The sequence below is a fragment of the Crocodylus porosus genome, unplaced genomic scaffold (genome assembly GCF_001723895.1).
Source record: "Crocodylus porosus isolate Cpor-Errol unplaced genomic scaffold, CroPor_comp1, whole genome shotgun sequence".
NCBI lineage: Eukaryota > Metazoa > Chordata > Crocodylia > Crocodylidae > Crocodylus > Crocodylus porosus.
The window spans coordinates 17,013,548-17,034,407 of NW_017728948.1; the positions used below are offsets into that span (position 1 = coordinate 17,013,548).

The 20,860-nt window shown below is 44.8% G+C and overlaps 1 protein-coding gene across 1 annotated transcript in view; it reads left to right on the forward strand.

The window, feature by feature from the left end:
* Positions 1-18,911, forward strand: part of HGFAC (HGF activator) — a 94,780-nt gene extending 75,869 nt beyond the window's left edge. The window contains exons 11-14 of the mRNA XM_019553445.1: positions 1,635-1,774; positions 11,292-11,432; positions 13,014-13,162; positions 18,556-18,911. Of these exons, the coding sequence (XP_019408990.1) occupies positions 1,635-1,774; positions 11,292-11,432; positions 13,014-13,162; positions 18,556-18,726 (601 nt within the window). The 3' untranslated portion in view covers positions 18,727-18,911. The remainder of the gene's footprint in view (positions 1-1,634; positions 1,775-11,291; positions 11,433-13,013; positions 13,163-18,555) is intronic.
* The last annotated feature ends 1,949 nt before the right edge of the window (positions 18,912-20,860 follow it).

A 20,860-nucleotide genomic window follows, 5' to 3' on the forward strand; every position in this document is an offset into this window, starting at 1 on the left:
AGAAATAACAGTCACAAGCTGGCAGAGGGTAAATTCAGATTAGACATCAGGAGGCGCTGCTTCACTGTCAGGGTGGCTAGGATCTGGAACCAACTTCCAAGAGAAGTGGTGCTAGTTCCTACCCTGGGGGTCTTTAAGACAAGTCTAGACAATCATCTTGCTGGGGTCGTTTGACCCCAGTACTCTTTCTTGCCATGGCAGGGGGTCGGACTTGCTGATCTGCTCCAGTCCCTTCCGACCCTACTAACTATGAAACTATCTATGAAACTATAAATTACCAGCAGCATATTTAGGCAATAAAAGATCCTAGCCTAGATGCGTGTCATCAGGGATGTGGTAAGGGTGGGGTGTAAAGAGAGGAGGAGCCCTGTGAAGAAACCCCTTCAGGGGAAGACTGGGAAGAATCATCACTCAGCTTACACCCAACTCCCAAATGTTAAAATATATACATCAAGACATGGCGGGTGAGAGAACAACATCTGTGATAGGCAGTGTTGAGACCATCCGGTTCTCCGCAACAGTGCACGCAAGTAAGGTATCAGGCAGGTGAGGCTCGCCTCAGCCTTATAATACCCACCCCTGACAAATTGGCATAATTTTCTAAAGATTTTGCTGTCCCTATGTGATCATGAGGTAAAACACCAGAAAGAAGGGCTCTGTATGCCAAATGATTGTAAAGTTAGTATGTGATTCCAGGCCTTTTGTACTTTAACTTCAGCTAGAGGTGCCGAGTACGTGGGGGCCTGAGGGCTTTGGCTCCCCTCAGGAAGAGGGCTTTCACCTGAAATGCGTAAGCTTTCCATATGTCCATTATCTTATGTCCCTCCCCCTCTTCCCTGACAAAAATAAAAGTTAGTGCCTATGAATTCAACTCAAATGTGTCAGGTAAAAGGATGTGGAAGCTGAATATCAGGCTGGGTTCTTTCCCTATAAAATGAGACAACCTATTCTGATTTAGATCTTGGTGTACATTGCAAGAGATATCTGTCACCTGTTTATTTTGGAAGTGAGCACATCTTAATAAGAGAGAAAGAAAGACAGAGCTCCATCATGACATTTTCAGTTGCTGTAGTGATTAATTTGAAATTAATCTCCAAGTCCCACTGAAATCTTTCCTATGGCTATTGTGGGAGTTGAATTGGGCCCCTAGGGTGCCTGTACATGAGTGTGGAGGCTGCTCTTGTCATGACAGTGCATTGGAGCAGACTTGATTAATCAAGTCGTAAGTGATTAATCAAGTCTGCTGGAGTCTGGCAAATATGGCACTCCAGCCAGCCTCTGCGTCTCGTGTATCAGTGTCCTTGCACTTCAAAATGGTGGTGGGTGTGCTTTATCTAAAGCTAATTGAATCAACTTCAGATAAAGCACCTCTGACACCATTCTGAAGTGTGGGGATGCTGATGCATGAGACGCTCTGGGCACCACTTTATTTAGCACCGCTCTAATTAAAGCACCCCCCTGCCCTTGAAGCACATGTATAGACATACTTAATTCTTAGGCAGATACATGACTCTCATATTATTGTTTTATAGTAATTTTTTTTGTGTGGATTCTTGACTTTAAGCATGAGGATTTATTTTTCTGTAGAAGGGCAACCTCTTTCCCCTTGTAATTGTGTTTTTCCTTTTATTTAGTCCACCAAGTTCCTCTGTAAAGGTTGTTTTGGGTCAGCATAGATTTAATAAGACAACAGATGTAACACAAACATTTGAAATAGAGAAGTACATCCTTTATCCTGAGTTCTCAGCTTATGACCAAAGTGATCATGATATTGGTGAGTATTTTAATTTTTTAAAAACTTTATTTCATATAGGGTAAAATTTAGCTGGTTTGGTGAAAATATATTTCATCACAGTTCCATAGAATGGGAAAAATGAGAATCTCAATCTTGGTTTACCTGTGAAAAAGCTGAATTGGTTTTACAGTCTTTAGTAAGAGATTAGGAGAATATGGGGAGATGATTTCTCACAGGAGGGAGCACTTCATTCTGGCTGAGAAAGGCCAAACTGTATTTAATTGCTGGAAGCTAAAGTTAGACAAATTAAGACTAGAAATAAGGTTCAGACTTTTAGCAGTGAGGGTGATTAACCATTGAAGCAGATTTGCCATTTCAGGATGTCTTTAAGGCCCCTGGCAGATGTTACACTTAAGACATAACTCGTCTGTTAATTGTGTCTTAAATAGTAATCCAGCCACATGGTCAGGGAGTTAATGGCATCACAAAAATGGAAACCAGCCACAAATATATTACAAAAAAAAATGTACAATATTTTTGTGGCTAGTTTCCACCATGCTTTAAATTTAACATGTCGGCTGACAATCAGCAGATTGTTGGCTGCCTCCCAGACTGCACCAACACTTGAACTAGCAAGTTGAAAGCTGGGTACCCAATAATCAGCTGATTGTTGGCCAGACCTGGTTTGAGCCCTGGTGGTGTCCTGGAGCCAGTCAACAGTCAGCTGATTGTCAGGCACCCAGCTTTCAACTTGCTGATGTAAGGGGACCCTGGGATCATGATGCCATGTTCCCCTTGCACTGGCAAGTAGGCTGCAATTAGGATCTGACTTCTGATCTGAATTACAGCATGCTGCCATGCATGTGTGGCATGGCAGGAGGCACAATTGTTGGGACTGGGGATTAGAGCCCATTGCACCTTTAAATGAATGTCCATTAGTGGCCTAAGTCAAGATTGGGTGTCTTTCTGAAAGCAGTTCTTTACCTCAGCAAGAAATGATGGGCTTGATGAAAGCATTATTTGGTGAATTTTTTTAGTCTTATGGTTTTCAGGTCAGACTACAGTGGTCTTTCTGGCCCTAAACTCTTATTATTTTGTTTATCACTTTTACACTAAGGTGCAATAGTTGATTTTTCAGACCCATTCAGTTCAGTCAATTTAGTTCATAGGAGAACTGCAGATCATTTCAAAGGGCATTTCAGTCAGAATGAGAGTAGAATAGGACTGTAGTATTTTCTGATCTAGGAACCTGGGAATTCCTCATTAACAATCAAATTGTGAGAGACTTCTGGCCATGAGACTATTTAATGGGCTGGCACAAGGGAAATCTTAGCTCCAAGAATAGTAGAGCTTTCTTCTCTTAGAACTGGGATGCTTTTCAGTTTGGTATGCCTGATGGGTGTGTATTTTAGAGTCACTATTCCACATCTGAAGTCATTTGAACCAGGGGTTCATGTGATATAATTCACTGGGAGCAGAGGGTAAACAACTTTCCTTAAGTTTGAAAGCTTGCTTTGTGCACCTTGTGATCAAATCTTGGTTCTGATCATTCCCACAATGGTCTCCATTCCTTGACTTCCACTACAGCAAAGGAATGACACTCATGACCTGCTAAGGGAAACAAAATTTGGAGCGAGTTAAAAAAATGCTTACAAGCCAAATGATTACATGGTATATATGAGAATTGCATAGCCAAAGGGCATCCTAACTTGCCAGTTCTCACAGGTGCTGGGTGGTTGAATGATATGAGGGAGATAGTAAGCCTGACTTACACCCAGCTAGTGTCAGTTTGAATTGGATCACTACCAGAAATCTCCATAGATAAATGGATGTTTGCTGGAAGAGAGATTTAGGAAGGGGGAGGTATGGAGAAGATAATGGGTTGGGAGTGTGGTAAGCAGAGACGCTATGGGCCTTAGTGGTAAGATAAAAGAGAAGGGTAAGGAGGGTTCAGGCCAGAGGAGAGGGTAGAGATTTGGGAACTGGGAGAGGAGTAGTAAATTGAGAGAGCTGATATGGGAAGAGTGACTGGGGATGGATCACTGCAGACATACCCCATTTATAACCCAGGTAATACCTGGTTATGTACTCCCCTCTCCAATCAAAGGGAAAGGTTAGCAGGGCATGTGAACTGTAGGGTGCATCTGCTGGTTCCTCCTTTCCCTATACAGCCAAGCCAGGACACTCTGTGAACTTAATTATATCCAAATGTATTAATACAATAAACGATAGGAAGGAATAGATATATAAAATATAAATATATATGTACAAAACATGGAATTATATGCAATATATGGACATCCCTTTACTCCCCCAGTCAGGATACAGGTAAGTAAACCAGAACAAGGATAAAGATCAGGCAATATTAAACTCTATTAAAATAACAACTCACAACCATAAAATGCAAAAACACAAAATATGAGGAGCTGACTCACAAAATATAAGGTGCATGAAGGTGGAAATGAACTCTTTAAGGGACATCAAAGTCCAGGCTGTTCTGGAGCACTGGCTGTGCCCCAGGAGGGGGGAGAAGATCCCTAGTGCTTTTTTGGCCTTCCTCGCCCCAATCAGAATATTCCCTGAGGAAGAAAATCTCCAAAACCTGGGAAGCCCCACCCCTTCAGGGCTTTATCCCAAGAGGCTAGTCTCCCAGATGGGAAGGAAGTTCCCTTCTCCCCTGTGGGACTGCCTTTCCCTGGTATTACGTGACTCCAGGGTGAGGTCCCACAGCTGTACTGGGCTCTCTGGGCCGTCTGCCCCACTCGAGGCCCTGTGCACCATCATGTGCCCTGAGGGCATTGCCTTTTGGTCAGGGTAAGAGACCCATGGCACCTTGTGTGGTGCTGGGGTCTCTGTCTGTTTCTGGACACTCTGGGCACGGGCCCGTGCACTGGGTTCCTGGTCTCATGCCAGGTGGGTTGCAAACCCAAGACACCCTGAGTGGCTCCCAGGGCCCTGGTCTGCTCCCAGACCCTCTGTGCAGTGCTGTCTGCACCGATTTCCTGGCCTTGTGCCAGGGGTTGGAGACCCAATCTGCCTCTGAATGGCTCCCAGGGTCCAGGTCCCGCTCAGACCCTGTGCACCTGCCGTACTCCACTGCCTGGCCTCGTGCCCGATGTTACAGGCCTGAGCCACCTGCAGGCAGCTCCCAGGGTCCCGGTCTGTGCACCGCTCATGCACCGAGCTGTAGATCCAAGCTACCTCATGCAGCTTCCAGGGTCTCACTCCGTACACATCTCATGCACCGAGTGCCTGGCCTTGTGCCAGGGTTTGGAGACCTGAGCCACCTCCAAGTGGCTCCCAGGGTCCCGGTCCATGGAAAGCTCATGCACTGACTGAATTGCAGACCTGTGCTGCCTTGTGCAGCTCCCAAGGTCCTGCTCTGTGCACTGATGGCACGCTTCTCAGCAGCAGGGCTGGGGATGCGGCCACTTGCTGCTCCCATCCGGCAAAGAGGCCTTCGGGCCCTTCAGGGCAACTGCTTCACCCCACTAACCAGCTCTTACCAGCTCTCTTCTTTGTACCTTGTTGGAGCCCCTGTGTGCTGCGCATACTGCTCTTTTGTTTCCTGCAGAGTCCTCAACCAGGTCTGGCTTTTTGCCTCACCCTGGAGCTGGGGTAGGAGTGGGGCAAACTCCTCCCTTGCCATCACCTGATTCATGAGACCTCCCCACCAATCCTTTGAAGCCCTTTCTGAGCTGGCAGCTGGGTGACTGTAGGGAAGCCCTCCACACATTTATGCTACTTTAAAGCATCTATTACTTGCCAGTATTGGAGACAGGGTACTGGACTGGATGCACCATGTTCTCATTCAGCAGGGAGCCGGTAAACAGGGTAAACAGTTTGCAGGCAGTTGCAGAGGGCAAGAGGAGGAAGGGGAAGAGAAACCAGGCACCAGATCCTGCCCAGGGAAGGTAAGGGATCCAGAGCTGCCTATGCCTTTGGTTTGCTGAGTGTTTGGTGAGTTGCGTGTGTGGGGCACGTGCTCTGAGAATCACAGAGAAGTTGGACTGGAAGGGACCTCCAGAGGTCATCTAGTCCAACACCCTGCCTGAGAAGCTGGCAGTGTTTTGCTGACTGAGTGATTGCTGATTGCTGAATGATTGCTTTTTGGGCCTGGCAGAAGTCCTAACGAGGGGGTGAAGCCAGTCCAGGCCCAGCAGGGTATAAAAGGAGACTCCCCAGACAACCAGGGAGCCAGTGACCAGGGGCTGCAAATGGTAAGTAGTTTGAAGACCGTTCACTGGCCAGTTTCTAGGGCAGTTCATGGGCCCCCTCCTGCTTGCCCCTTTTTGAGGCGCAAGCCTTTCATCTTGGCATGAGGAAGTAGGAAAAAAGGAACCTTTGCGGCCAACAAGCAATAAACAGGCTAGCTTTCATGTGAGTTCGCTAGGGAAGGTGTGCTTGGAAGAAGAGCAGTAAGAGAGAGAAGGCAGACTAAGAGACCCAGGGAAATGGCTGGAGGATGTTGTAATGCCAGAGCCATTGCCACTGCTTGCACTTGTGAGGTTTCCATCCAAGCAGGACCGCTCATCAGCAACACTTCCACCCAGGTCCAAGTTTGGTGCTGTGGGGACCGCGACTTGCAGGTTTCTTCCAGTGACAGCCAGGTCAGGGTGTGCCTGCGGTGTGGGAACAGGCAAGAGAAATATAGGAGGAGGTGGTGAGGCTCTGGAGCATCCTCTGCCATGAGGAGTTCATCAATTCAGTGCTGGAGGAAACCTCTGGGACTCTGGAGGAAGAAATGCCAGATGCAGTGCTAGAGAAGAGGGTGGACATGGCATGGACATCCAAGAGGGTGGAAGCTGGAGGCTTCTGATTTCTGGCAGCAAGCAGATATTTTTAGTTTTACCTGCAGAAGTTTGTCTGGAGAACAGATGTGCAGCCCTAGCAGCAGAGAGGGAGAAGCACGTTCCATTAGTGGAGCAAGACAGTCCAGGCCTCACCAAGGTGGGAAGGACTGAGATGGCTGCCACCAAGAGGAAGCAACAGGTGTTGGTGGTTGGAGGGGATGGAAGGTGTCATCTACTGACCTGATCTGTTGTCTCGGGAAGTCTACTGCTTACCCAGAGCCTGGATATGAGATGTCCCAGAAGGACTACCGAGGCTCATCCAGGTCTCTGACTACTACCACATGCTGCTTATTAATGTGGATGCCAATGATAGTGCCAGGGAAGACCCTGAGCTTATAAAAATGACTACAGGGCTCTGGGTGCAAGGGTGAGGGGGGTCTGGGGCTCAGGTTGTGTCCTCGTTGATCCTTCCAGTCAAGGAAAAGGGCCCGGGGAGCAGGTGGATCCTGCAGATCAACACCTGGCTGCACAGGTGGTGTCACCAGCAGGGCTTTGGCTTCTTCAACCATGGATGGTCTTCCAAGAAGGGTTGTTGGGAAGAGATGGGCAGACAGGCTCGCTAACCTAGTGAGGAGGGCTTTAAACTAGGTTTGTCAGGGAGTGGAGACCAAAGCCCTGAGGTAAGTGTGGTAGCAGGAGACCTAGAGGAAGAGTAAGCAGTAAGGGGCAATAGGGGCAGTGCTCTCATACTTCCTTAGAAATCAGGGCAATCAACTAGTTACCTTGGGTGTCTGTACACAAATGCACAGAGCCTGGGAAACAAGCAGGAAGAACTGGAAGTCTTTGCACAGTCATGGCACTATGATGTGACTGGAATAATAGAGACGTGATGGGAGATCACATGACTGGAGCACTGCCATGGATGGGTACAGACTGTGCAGGAAGGACATGCAGGGGAGAAGAGGAGGAGGAGAAGAAGTTGCACTTTATGTAAAAGAACCATTTGATTGCTCAGAGCTCCAGTATGAAACTGGAGATAGGCTTGTTAAGAGTCTCTGGGGTAGAGTCAGGGGGACAGCAACAAGGGTGATGTCATGGTGGGGGTCTGCTATTTACCACCAGACCAGGAAGAGCTGGTGGATGAGGCTTTCTTCAAACAGCAAGTGGAAGTTTCCCAGTCACAAGGCCTGGTTCTCATGGGAGACTTCAATCACCTTGACATGTACTGGGAGAGCAACACAGCAGTGGACAGGCAATCCAGGACGTTTTTGGAGAGTGAAGGGGACAACTTCCTGGTGCAAGTGCTGGAGTGGTCAACTAGGGACAATGATTTTCTTGATGTGCTGCTTACAAACAGGGAAGAATTGGTGGGGAATGTAGTAGTGGATGGCAACTTAGGCAGCAGTGACCACGAGATGATTGAGTTCAGGATCCTGAGGAAAGAAAGGATGGAGAACAGCAGAGTAAGGACCCTGGACTTCAGAAAAGCAGACTTTGCCTTGCTTAGAAAACCCATGGGCAGGATCCCCTGGGAAGCCAGTTTGAGGGGGAGAGGAGTCCAGGAGAGCTGGCTGTGCTTTAAAGAAACCTTACTGAGAGTGCAGAAACAAACCATCCCGATGTGCAGGAAGACTAGCAAGTATGGCAGAAGACCAGCTTGGCTTAGCAGGGAGCTTTTCAGTAAACTAAATCACAAAAAGGAAGCTTTTAACAAGTGGAAATTTGGACAAACAACTAGGGAAGAGTATAAGAGCATTGCTTAGGCATGCAGGGATGAAGTTAAGAAGATCAAAACACAACTGGAGTTGCAACTACCAAGAGATGTGAAGGGGAACAAGAAGGGTTTCTATCAGTATGCCAGTAGCAAGAGGAGGACCAGGGAATGTGTGGGTGCCTTACTGAATGGGGGAGGCAACCTTGTGAGAGAGGAAAAGGCTAAAGTGCTCAGTGCCTTTTTTGCCTCAGTCTTCACAGGCAATGTCCGCTTCCAGACTAATACACCCGGCAGCACAGTTAGGGGAGAAGGTGAGCAGCCCTCAGTGATGAAAGCTCAGGTTAGGGACTATTTAGAAAAAGCTGGATGTGTACAAGTCCATGGGGTCAGATGGGATCCACCCAAGGGTGCTTAGGGAGTTGGCTGATGTGTTTGCAGAGCCATTGGCCGTCGTTTTTGAAAAATCATGGCAATCAGGAATGGTCCCTGGCTGATTGGAAAAGGGCAAACATAGTGCCCATATTTAAGAAAGGGAGAAAGGAAAACCCAGGGAACTACAGACCAGTCAGCCTCACCTCAGTCCCTAGAAAAATCATGGGGAAGATCCTCAAGGAATCCATTTCTAAGCACTTGGAGAAGGTGATTAGGAACAGTCAGCATGGATTCACCAGGGGCAAGTCATGCCTGACCAACCTGATTGCCTTCTACGATGAGGTGACTGGCTCTGTGGATGTGAGGAAGACTGATGGATGTGGTCTACCTTGACTTTTTAGCAAGGTTTGTATGGTCTCCCAGAACATTCTTGCAGGCAATCTAAGGAAGTCTGGGCTGGATGAATGGACTGTCAGGTGGATTGAAAACTGGCTGGAGCATTGGACTTAAAGGGTAGTAATCAATGGCTCAATGTCTAGTTGGCAACTAGTATCAGGTGCAGTGCCCCAGGGATTAGTCCTAAGCCCGGTTTTGTTTAACGTCTTCATCAATGACTTTGATGATGGCTTAAAGTGCACCCCCAGCAAATTTGCAGTTGACACGAAGCTGGGGGGGAGTAGTAGATATGCCAGAGGGTAGGGCTAGGATTCAGAGACTTAAGAAATGGGAGGATTGGGCCAAAAGCAATCTCATGAGGTTCAATAAGGACAAGTGCAAAGTCCTGCACTTAGGACAGAACAATCCCATGCACCGCTATAGGCGGGGGGCTGGCTGGCTGGGCAGCAGCTCTGCACAAAAGGACCTGGGGGTTACAGTGGACAAGAAACTGAATATGAGCCAGCCGTGTGCCCTTGTTGCCAATAAAGCTAACGATATGCTGGACTGTATTGGTAGGTGTGTTGCCAGTAGGTCAAGATAAGTGATTATTCCCCTCTATTCAGCACTGGTGAGGCCACATCTGGAGTACTGTGTTCAGTTTTGGGCCCCCCACTACCAAAAGGATGTGCACAAATTGGAGAGCCCAGTGGAGGGAACAAAAATGGTGAGGGCTGTGGCACATGGCTTAGGCGGAGAGGCTGAGGGAAGTGGGTTCATTTAGTCTGGAGAAGAGAAGACTGAGGGGGGATTTAATAGCAGCCTTCAAGTACCTGAAGGGGGGTTCAAAAGAGGAGGGAGCTAGACTGTTCTCAGTGGTGGCAGATGACAGAACAAGGAGCAATGGTCTCAAGTTGCCACCAGGGAAGTTTAGGTTAGATATTAGGAAGGATTTTCTCACTAGGAGGATAGTAAAACACTGGAACAGGTTACCCAGAGAGGTGGTGGGAGCTCCAATCTTGGAGGTTTTCAAGATCTAGCTAGACAAAGCTTTGGCTGGGATGATCTAATAGGGGTTCATCCTTGCTTTGAACTCCCAATGTCCTTTCCAACTCTCATTTTCTATGAGTCTATGATTAATTTGATCCAGTATGGAACTTCTTATGGGCTGCCCTTCATATGAGCTCCTTGCTGTCCATATAAGCTCACAACTCAGGGGAACATTGCTGTTTCTCAAGAGAGGAGGATTTAAGTCCCTCCTGGCAGTTATGTGAGCCATCATCTGCTAAAGTCCTGCCTTGCTTTGTGCAGAGATGAGAACAGGCATATTGGAAGCATGGACCAACCACTCAGTTCTAAAGCACTAGAACTGGGAAACAGGATTGAGAAAACCCAATGTGATAAATTAAGCAGTCAAACCTCTTAGGCTTAGTTTAGCTCCCCAGGATGTTCTCATTCAGCTGAGAGCATCACAGGGAGGTGGGTCATTTCATACCTCTGAACCTCTTTGGCCATGTCCAGATGAACATGAATGTTTGGTTCCCTGGGGACAGGTAGCAACGGCACACCTTGCATTGCAGCTATTTGTCTCTGGGGAATACCTATGCAATAAGTGCTTTGGCATGTGGCAGTTTATCCCTAGGGGCTGTAGGGAAGGCTGGGGCCAGCACTGTTCTGGCCCTAGTAGCCTTACCTGGAGCTGCAGCTGTGTTGATCTTGCCGTGTGGAGTGTGGCCGGCAGCTGGAGCGCATCTCTGGTTAGCCCAGCTTGGCTCTTCAGCCACACGTGCTGCCCACGTGCGTGCTGCTCCAGTTTTTTTTCAGGTTTTTTTTAACCCTGTCTATCCAGGGATCAAAATAATGTGGACAAAAAGCCCAGAGCATAAGGCACTCAGAATTGATTGAGTTGGTCTAATATATCAGATTTACCCAAAGAACCTTATCTGCCTATGTCCTTAGACCAGCACGGCTACAACCTTGAGACATGGGAGTTCATATCTAATGATTCACACACTCCTCTTCTCCTTTCCACAAAGCAAGTGTAGAAAACTATGTGCAAAGTATCCTATGTGAATGTAACATTTTTGTTGTGTATTCTTTTCACAATGGGAATAGATAACTATATCAGTTTTCATTTTGCTGTGAAATCAAATGCTTTGGGATGAGGCTTTTTTGTTTGATTGAAATACCTGAATTAAGAGGGACTTAGTAGATAATTAGAATTGTACCTGGGACCTACTGCTGCCAGTTCCATTCAAAAGAGACAGTGTTCATCTTATTGCTGTTGTATTCTCTCCTGCAGTTTTGATCAAACTGAAAAAGAATAACCAGCGCTGTGCTGTCAAGTCTCAGTTTGTGCAGTCCATCTGCCTGCCAGAAAGCAGCATGACCTTCCCTGATCAACACAGATGTCAGATTGCTGGATGGGGACACAGGCATGAGAGTGAGTTAAATGACAGATCTGATGTATAAATCACAACTAAAATATAGCGACCTAAGGATTTTTTACAGTTTCAGCTCTTATTTGGCAGACTGTGGACCAGAGGCCATAGCTTACGTAACTGTTTCTTGAAGATGACTCTGGCTGTGTGCAAGCGGATTTAGCAGTGCAGCAAAGGCCTTGCCTGTTTCTCAGTCTGGGGACTCTGGTTATGAGAAAATTTTCATTGCTTGAAATGATTTTGGGAGAGACAGCTTTACAGGCATTCAGCCTACCCTTCTCCCCTGTTTCTTGCATCTTCCTGAGACTAGAGTGATTCCAGTCTAGGGAAAGTGTGGGGAACAGCAGCTTCTCCAGTTGTCCCATTCCTGGGGAGCCTGGCGCAGTAGGGCAAAGCCCCCATCCGCACCTCACGCTAGAGCCTCTGGTGTGAGGAGCAGGCAGAAAATTTGTGCTGCTACTTTTTCTGTTTGGCTCTTGGTGTTCCCAGTGCCTGGGAACTGAGTAGGAGCAGTGCTGCAAGCCCCCTGCCCACGTCTCACACTGGAGGCACTGGGATGTGAGAAGCCAGGGGGACCCGGGTGTTTGGAAGGGATGGGAGTCTTTTCTGGAGTCTTTTCCCAGCTTGAGGACTCCTGGTCCCTTGGGGGCATTCACCTGAGGGTAGTGTACTAGAAGTCATTCTCCAGGGAGAAACTCTCTCTGGAGCCACTTCTACGGGGTTAGAGTTGGGAGATTTTTCTCCCAGAACTGCCAGTTTGGTCCTGGAGAAAAACGTGAACTTTTGTACACTTTTGATGTCTACTGGGAGAACAATAATTCTCCTGAGACGAATGTAACACCTGCACATGGCCTGTGTTGCAGCTGGGTCCTCTGTTTCAGTCTGCAAGCAGCCAGCCCCTAGGGAAACCAGACTAGGGTCTTTAGATTGATCCATTTGTCTAATTATATTGAAAACCAAACAGCACACACTGAGCACTGCATCCTACCACCAGTATTACATTACATCATTTTTTAAATAAAAACTCAGCCGTATTCATATTGGCAGACGGCACTGAATTTGGATGATTAAAAAAGATTCAGAAGGCTAAAGCCAACCTGCAAATTGAGCAGAAGTAATTAGATCAGTGGTGGCCACTGGAGATGGTGCTGGGACATGTGATAGCAATAAGTGCAAATTCCTGCGTTAAAGGATGGGAAATGCAAATACAAAATATGAGAGATTATTACCATGCACCTACAGCTATTGCACCAACTCAAATATATTTTGGTGTCTCTAGCTGTTTTAATATTGGTCTAATAATTCAGAAAGCACACGCTTTATCACATCAGGTGCCTAAAACCTGAGACTCCTACAACCCACAACAACTTTTGAAAAAGTGTAGTCTTTAATTTGTTTCTTGTGACTTCTGAGGAAAATGTGCAATCTGATTTCAGAGATTAGGTCATGTAGTATAGCAGAATAATCACTGTCTTCAGAAGAGACCCGCAATAAATTCACTTTACAGTTTATTGTAAAGAATACTTCCACCTAAGTTACTTCACACCCAAAGGATTTTCCTCTATCTGTATATTTCTTTAAAGATGCATCCAATTATTCAGATGTTTTGCAAGAAGCATTGATTCCAATTCTGCCTGAGGACAAGTGCCGAAGTGCTGAAATTTATGGAACTGAAATCAGTGAGAACATGTTCTGTGCAGGTTACTTTGATAGCAAATCCGATGCCTGTCAGGTAATACTATGACTGACTACTTGAATGTGAATTATGTGCATAGATGTATGTGTAAGAAATGTTACATTAGCAGAATTTTCACTGTTAATAATCATTTTTGTGTGCTTTATTTTATCAAGCTTGCTCTTTTGGTTCCATGACATCTTGGCTATGGGTGAAGGTATAGATTCGCTATAGTAACATACCAACCCATTTTAAAAATTAAAGTATATATTCCTGGATAGAAGACTGAATTTTGTTCTTATCTATTCATTTTGATGAAACAATTTGCTGCCCTTCTTGGAGACCATTTTGGGGGCAGTTGGCAATTTGCCCACTTTTGACAGTAAGCTTAGTGGCAGGAAACATCTGGAGCAGTGGTTTTCAACCTGTGGTCCATGGAGCCCTGGGGGTCTGCAGGCTATGTCTAAGGCAGCCTGTGGGTTGCAACCCAAAAGTGGGTTGCAAGAATATTTCAAAGGGTTCTGAGCAAGTGCCAGAAAAACGCATGAAAGCATGGGTTTCCCCTTGCAGGCTGGCAATGCTCCAGCCCGCAAGCGGCTGCTTGGGGTGTGGCCAGCACACAGCCTGGGGAGCAGGGTCGTGGGAGCAGCCCCAGCAGCTGGATGAAGGTAAGTTTATGGGGAGCGGGGGTTGGAGGGCCAGGGCTTGGGGATTGTTGGTGGGGGGTGCAGTGTAGTGTGTGTGTGTGGAGGGAATGGGTATTCTGGTGGGGCAGATACCTGCTGGCACTGGGGAAAGGTGGCTGGGTGCCAAGGTTGTGGCAGGGCGGGGGAGAGAGGGGGGAAGGTGGGGGACTGTGGCTCGGGCACTGGCAGGGCCAGGGAGGTGTGGTTCGGAACAGGTCATTGATCTTTGCAAATGGGTCCCAGTACAAAAAAGGTTGAGAACTGCTGGTCTAGGGATCCACAAAAGTTGACTATGATCAATCAAAAGTATGTGACTACCCACACTTACAATTCAAAAGGGCCCAAATCTCCATTTGAAATCTCCAATGTGGTCTGTACTACCATTCAGAATTTTTTAGGGGTCTGCAGATGAAAAAAGGTTGAAAACCACTGTTCTAGAGACATGGATTCTAGTGCTATACTGCATTCATAAGTTGAAGTCCTTATCAGTAAATCACTTGCTCATTTTTTCCTTGCTTGCTTTATAATACAGCACTGAGTGTGGTCCAAGTAGAAACTGTGATAGCTACTAATTACTGCAAAAACTCTAGTTAGCCTTAGTTTTTCCTTAATACATGTTGTGTTTCTTTTATCAAGTTTATCCCTTGGTATCTATTAAGACTTCTAGAGTAAGGGCAGAATTCAGTTACCATTTATGAAATTTTTCAGCTGCATAAGTGGTCTTTTTGGCATATCAGCACAGTTTGTAATTCCAATATCTTTGCAGTGTGGATATGTAAGCCTCCATTCAGCTTCTTTGCATGCTTAGTAGGCTATGCAGACGCATGTAAGTTTGCCTGCCTTTTATAACTTATGCATGTAAATTATAAAATTGTACCTATGACTACAGAGGGTCCACCCATATTTTAGCCCCAGCAGCTGAATGGTTGGGGTACTTACCAAATAAGCACTTACCTATAAGCTGGGTTTACAGACCCCCTAATTCAGGGAGGCTTTGAAGCTGTGTTCCCCTGACTTTCTAGCACAGCGCACTAGCCACCATGCTGCATGTTAAGCATTGTCTAATGCTCTCTCCAGCCTTTCTTTTGAGGCTGACACCTGGGCAGCTAAGAGAGTGAGGTACATGGGGCCAGAAGGAAACAAATATCCTAGAGTACAGCTTCCTAACTTTTTCCTCAGCCTGACCACATTTAAATATTGGGAATTTTTTGCGACCCCAAAATGATATAGACAAGATCAACGAGTCATAAATATGGCATTACAATGTTTGTGGTCTTTATATTTTTCATTTAAAATTATTTAAACTTCTTTTTAGATTTAAAAAACAACATTGAATACAAAGTCTAAAAAAGCTATTACATGCGTTTATTTGACATTTATTTCAATTGCTTTAACTGTGGATTATATTTACTCTGCTGCCATACAGTTAAACAACCTTAGATGTCACGGTTGCTAAATTGAGACTTAAAAGTATATAATATACAGAAATTATACAGGAAACTAGACTATCATTAATGTTCACTGCTCATGCTGCTATGCTTGCTCAATACAACCATCTCTCTAAACTCCCACTAAAAATAAAGCAATACAAACTGAGAAAAGAAAAGAAGAGGAATGCATCATACTCGTATTTGTGTATTTATAAACAGGAAGTGTATTCATCATAACTGGTCAACACTGTCGAGCATCTTTGTGACCTCGTGAGCCCAAATGGGGTCACAACCCCAAGGCTGGAAACCACTGCTCTAGAGGTTGCATGTCTCAGATGGATGCTATTCTAGAAGGACAAGGCTTGGTGTTGAGTCTGGATCCTTGTTCCCAGCGGGATAGAAACTGTATTTCTCTTCATCCTTTTTATCCAAGTAAATTCAGGGTACAATCGTTGAGTTCAAAGGAAGGGTTGGAGGGGGACTGAGAAATGCCTAACTACTCAATTTGAATAATGCCTACCTCCATCTCCTTTTTTACCAAGACTTATGTTCATGTATACGCTTACATAGCCATATGATTAGTTGCCTGGACAGTGCATAACCTACTAAGTATGCACAAGATACGTGTACATGCTTATGTGTACACACTGCAGGAGTAACGACATTATAAACTGTGTATTAGAGGCTGCACACCACTTGCATGGCTAGAAAACTGCCATTAAGGGGTCCTTACAGATGTATAAAATGACCAAAACATCACTTTAAACTCAGGGTGTTCCAGCGCCAAGCCCCACACAGGCCCAGAAGAATGTTGCTTCAACCCAGTTCGCCCGACATCTATAAAGATCTAGTGCTTTTGTGGGGCTTTTTGGTGCTTTTATCTACTAGCTGAATGAATCAACTTTAGTTAAAAGTGTCAAAAAGCCCCACTGATACACCAGATCTTTACAGATGTTGGGTGAGCTGGGTTGAAGTAACATGCTGCTTCTTCTGGTAAAGAGTGTGTGGTTTTTTTTTTTAACATCTGCAATCAGCCAAGGTGCACAAAGATTAAATGAATTCTACCCCAAGGGACTAATCAAACAGCATGTTCTGCTTGACTTTGATTTTTCTTGGAGATAAGTTTTTTTCTTTACATTTTTATCAGTGCAATGACACCAAAACTAAAACTGCTTTTGAATGGCGTTTCTTAGATGTAAAGAGTAATGAATGAGGTTTTGAGAAGTAAATTAATCTTCTCAGAACTTGAACTTCATCTGATGCACTGTGGGTCACTGAAACATTTTCATGTAACAGCCTCAAAACTTCTCCTCTCCACTTCGATCTCAGAGAATTTCCTGATGGCAAAATATATATTTCTTATATTTTGTTTCAAATTGCCAAGGAATGATGGTTCCTTTCATTAATACTACTGACCAAGAAGATAAAAGGTTTTATTTTCAGTTCTGACAATAGAAATGGTAGAGGTTTTTTCTTTCTTTTTAAAAACTGATATTCTTACGGGATGATTGCAAAGTTTGAATACTTCATAACATGCCTGGAGTAATGTCACAGCAGACATAATATTAGCATATTGTATCTGAAAATATTTAAAGACCCTTATAGCCAAAATAAAAAAAATATACAGTTCCAAATGTTCAAATGGGATATCCAAAATTTGAGAGCGAGATATAGAACTTCAAAATCATGTTTGCATAAAGCAGATTTCTGCATACCTACAGGTATGATTTGTGAGCACAACTAGCTCACTCGCATCCAGAAATGTTGCTATAATGGAGGTAATTTGAAAAGTGTTGACCTGAGTCCGCTCCCACTGATGACAAAGCTTCCATTGTCGTTAGTGGGAACCAGATTGGGCACTTGTGCCTTTAGGCTGGGATTTCAAAAGCATTCACTGCCAAGTATTTCTGACACTCTGGTTATCACTGAGTAAAATTAATATTAAAATGCTGAATTTTAACATACAGTTTTATATTTCAAAAGGTTGTTTTAAAAATGTTCTTCACAGAAGCACTGATTTACTAAATTTGCAATCTATTGTTACTTATCTTTTTAACTAGTGTTTACTTAGCCTTTGCTACCAGAACTGTATGAAGTTTTCAGCACAGGCAGTACATGGTATGCAGTAGAGTTTTGAACGAAGTGAAATATTTATCGTTTATCATTTATAGTATCATAGTACTTAGGGACGGAAGGGACCTAAACAGATCATCAGGTCCGATCCCCTGCCCTGGGCAGGAATGGGTGCTGGGGTCATATCACTCCAGCCAAATATCTGTCCAGCCTCCTCTTGAAGACCCTCAGGTTAGGAGAGAACACCACCTCACTGGGGAATCCATTCCAGAGCCTGGCAGCTCTGACTGTAATGTCTCCTGATGTCTAGCTTGAACCTTCTAACAATTTGTGGCCGTTATGCCTGGGGGCACAGAGCCTCCCCCAATTCCTGCTGGTCCCCGCTGGTGAGTTTGTAAACAGCCACCAGGTCCCCTCTCAGCCTTCTCTTGTTGAGGCTGAACAGGTTCAGGCCCTTTAGCCTCTATTTGTAGGGCCTGCCCCTCTGCCCCTTGACTATGTGAGTGGCCCTCCTCTGGACCCTCTCAATGCTAGCCACATCCCTCTTGAAGTGCGGCTCCCAGAAGTGGATGCAGTACTCCAACTGTGGCCTGACCAGCGCTGCAGAGGGGAAGGATCACCTCCCTGGACCTGCTTCTGATGCATCTGTAGATGCACGACAAGGTGTGATTAGCCTTACTGACCGCTTCCTTGCATTGGTGGCTCATGTTCATCCTGGAGTCAGCAATGACTCCAAGATCCCTTTCTGCCACTGTGTTGACAAGAAGGGTGTTCCCCAGCCTATAGGTGTGTTGCTGGTTCCTTCTCCCTAGATGCAGCACCTTGCACGTGTCTGCGTTGAATTCCATCCTATTTAGAAATTATTGTTGAAGAAGGTTAGAGCAGGGGTGTCAAATTCCCCCTGTACCGAACAAAAGTGGTGCGCAAGAGGCCGTGCTCATGGCACAACCCTCCCTCCTTGTGTGCTACTGAGAGCCATATCTAGCTGGGTCCTAGATTCTGCAGCAGGTCCCAGTCCCTTGCAGCCCTGCCTCCAAATCCCCCGGCCTGTCAGCAGCCCAGCTGGGTCAGATCTACTCTGCAGGCTGTATAGTTTCATAGTTGTTTGGGACTGGAAGGGACGTGTGAAACCCCTGGTTTAGAGAAACTGGATCTTTCATTCTCACAAGTTAGTTAGTCATTCTTTAGGGATGTCCCTACTTCATAACATTAAAAATCATTATCTACCATGTTTTTAGCATTTTCCTTAATTTTTACACAGGGAGATTCTGGTGGAGCTCTGGCCTGCGAAAAAGATGAAATCACTTACCTCTATGGAATTATCAGCTGGGGAGAAGGATGTGCCAGGTTCAATAAGCCTGGAGTTTATACCCGAGTGACCAAATACACGGACTGGATAAATGAGTGGATAAGACCCCCTAAGCCCCAATAGCAGAACTTCTGTGTTGTACATCACAGATCCCAAAAGCGTTTTGAATGTGGTTGTAATGCTATGAATATTGTGACCTACAGTAATGTATAAAAGGTCCTAATAATTCTTAGCAATTATAAACTGTACTATTAATAAATAAGCCTAACTGATCTGGTGTCAATAAACCGTATTTTTTTTAACTCAAATTTCATGACAATGGATAGCTTTGATAATGAGATGCAGATCCTTTCACCTTTAACTCATTAGTTTAATATATCCAGTTTGGTGTTTTCCAAAACATGACAATGTGCTATCTGCTTGATGGGTCTACATGAAATGACTGAGTTGGGTTGGTTTCTGTTCAGTTCCTGCTGGAAGAACATGACAGCTCAAAACCTACCATCACAGTTGGCATCCTTGTTAGTCACAGGATATGGTTTTGAAGTATAGGGACCAAATGAGGATAGGGACTGAAATACCTACACAGCTTTTTGAGGTGGTCCCTCGCTCCATGTTCTTGCTAGCTGGCAGACCATTACAGTGAACTGCAGCTGTTGGCTCCCAACTATTCTGTGGAAAAAGACTTGGGTTCCATTAGGGCAAAGTGTTTAAGGCACATGTTTACATACCAGTTGTTTTACAGTTAAGCCCGTGCTTCAGTGTTTTGCTGACTAATGATGGATTTAAGCATGTGCTTAAAATTAAGCACAATTCCAGGCTTTACTGAAGTAGGGCCTTAATTGCTTAGTTTAACAGCTCTTAAGAGCAACACTTTTACTATTAGAAAACAAAAAATCCATCAGGCTGCTTTCATTGACTAGAAATTTTGGGAAGACCATGTCACTTGCTGCTCTATGCTGAATCTTATGGTGTAAACGCCTCAACTCAATGAAGAGTGCTAACATCCTGTGCACTTTTTGCCTGGTAGTTTTTTAATGATCTCACGTTGTTGTACCAATGACTATTCCACTGTTTTGGTACTTGAGGTAAAGTTGGTTCTATATTTTATTTAAAATAACCCAACAGATGGCTTGTCATAAGTCTCATAGAAATTGCCTTGGGATTTAATGATATCATAATCATAAACCACTTACGCTTCACTGTCACACTGTATGAATGATCATTGGAGCCATCAGTGAAATTATTATAATATACAGCCAGAACAATGACTGTTTACTCTGCTATCCTAACAAAAGGCAGAATTTGATTTGACATTAGAGAACTGTAATTCTCTGAACAGTCATCTGAATGGCAAATTATGGTTTTTTATAAATGGAACTTTTTATTATGTTAGTTATACCAACTCTGAAATCCTGAATGCTAAATCAAACAGTTGTTAGGAAGCTTTTGGCTGCGGCAGTAAATATTTTCTGAGGGTTTTTTTCCATCTTGTTTCTAGCAAGTATGTTTTTCATAATCTGGCATTTTAACATGGTGATTGGATACGTGCATGTTATTGACCATACAAATAATCTATTTCATATTGTTTGATGGTTCTGACAGTACTAGAATGGGTTTCTTAGATCCAAGAATTTTTTTTTTTAAATCAGAAGGATACTTTGTATGGAAATCCTCCCATCCAAGAAATATAATTTTGTACGGTATAAAAATGCAAATATTTAAGCAAGATGAGTGTTGTAAATTGTTCAATATTTGCCCATGAAAGCAGACGCTCCAGTCAGATGCCATGCCAAGAGCTCATGTGTGGCACAATAGAAGGAGGAATGCAACTGAACTGCTGCACCCCCTGGGTCTGCCCCAGCCAGTGCCTTCTCTCAGTGGGCTCAGTGGCAGCAGAAACCTGATGTTCATGAGGCTGGTGTTGCTCCGCCATCAGAAGGAAGGGTTTCTGTGGCCACCAGGGAACTATGAGTATGGACACGTCTAGTTTTGTCAGCAGAACTTAGATTCTGCCTGCTAACTGTGTACTGTATAACGGACCCTAATTAATACACTGATTATTGAACTAAATCTAAGAAAATCAGTAGCATAACTCAGTTTATTAATTGTAGCTGCCAGTGGTTAAAATTAAGTGAGCTTTTCTTCTTCATTATCTTAGGTAGAGCCTTTGTAAGGAAAAGAGGATTGTCTTTGGTTTTTTGTCTTTCATAGATTTCATAGACATTAGGGCTGGAAGGGACCTCGGGAGATCATC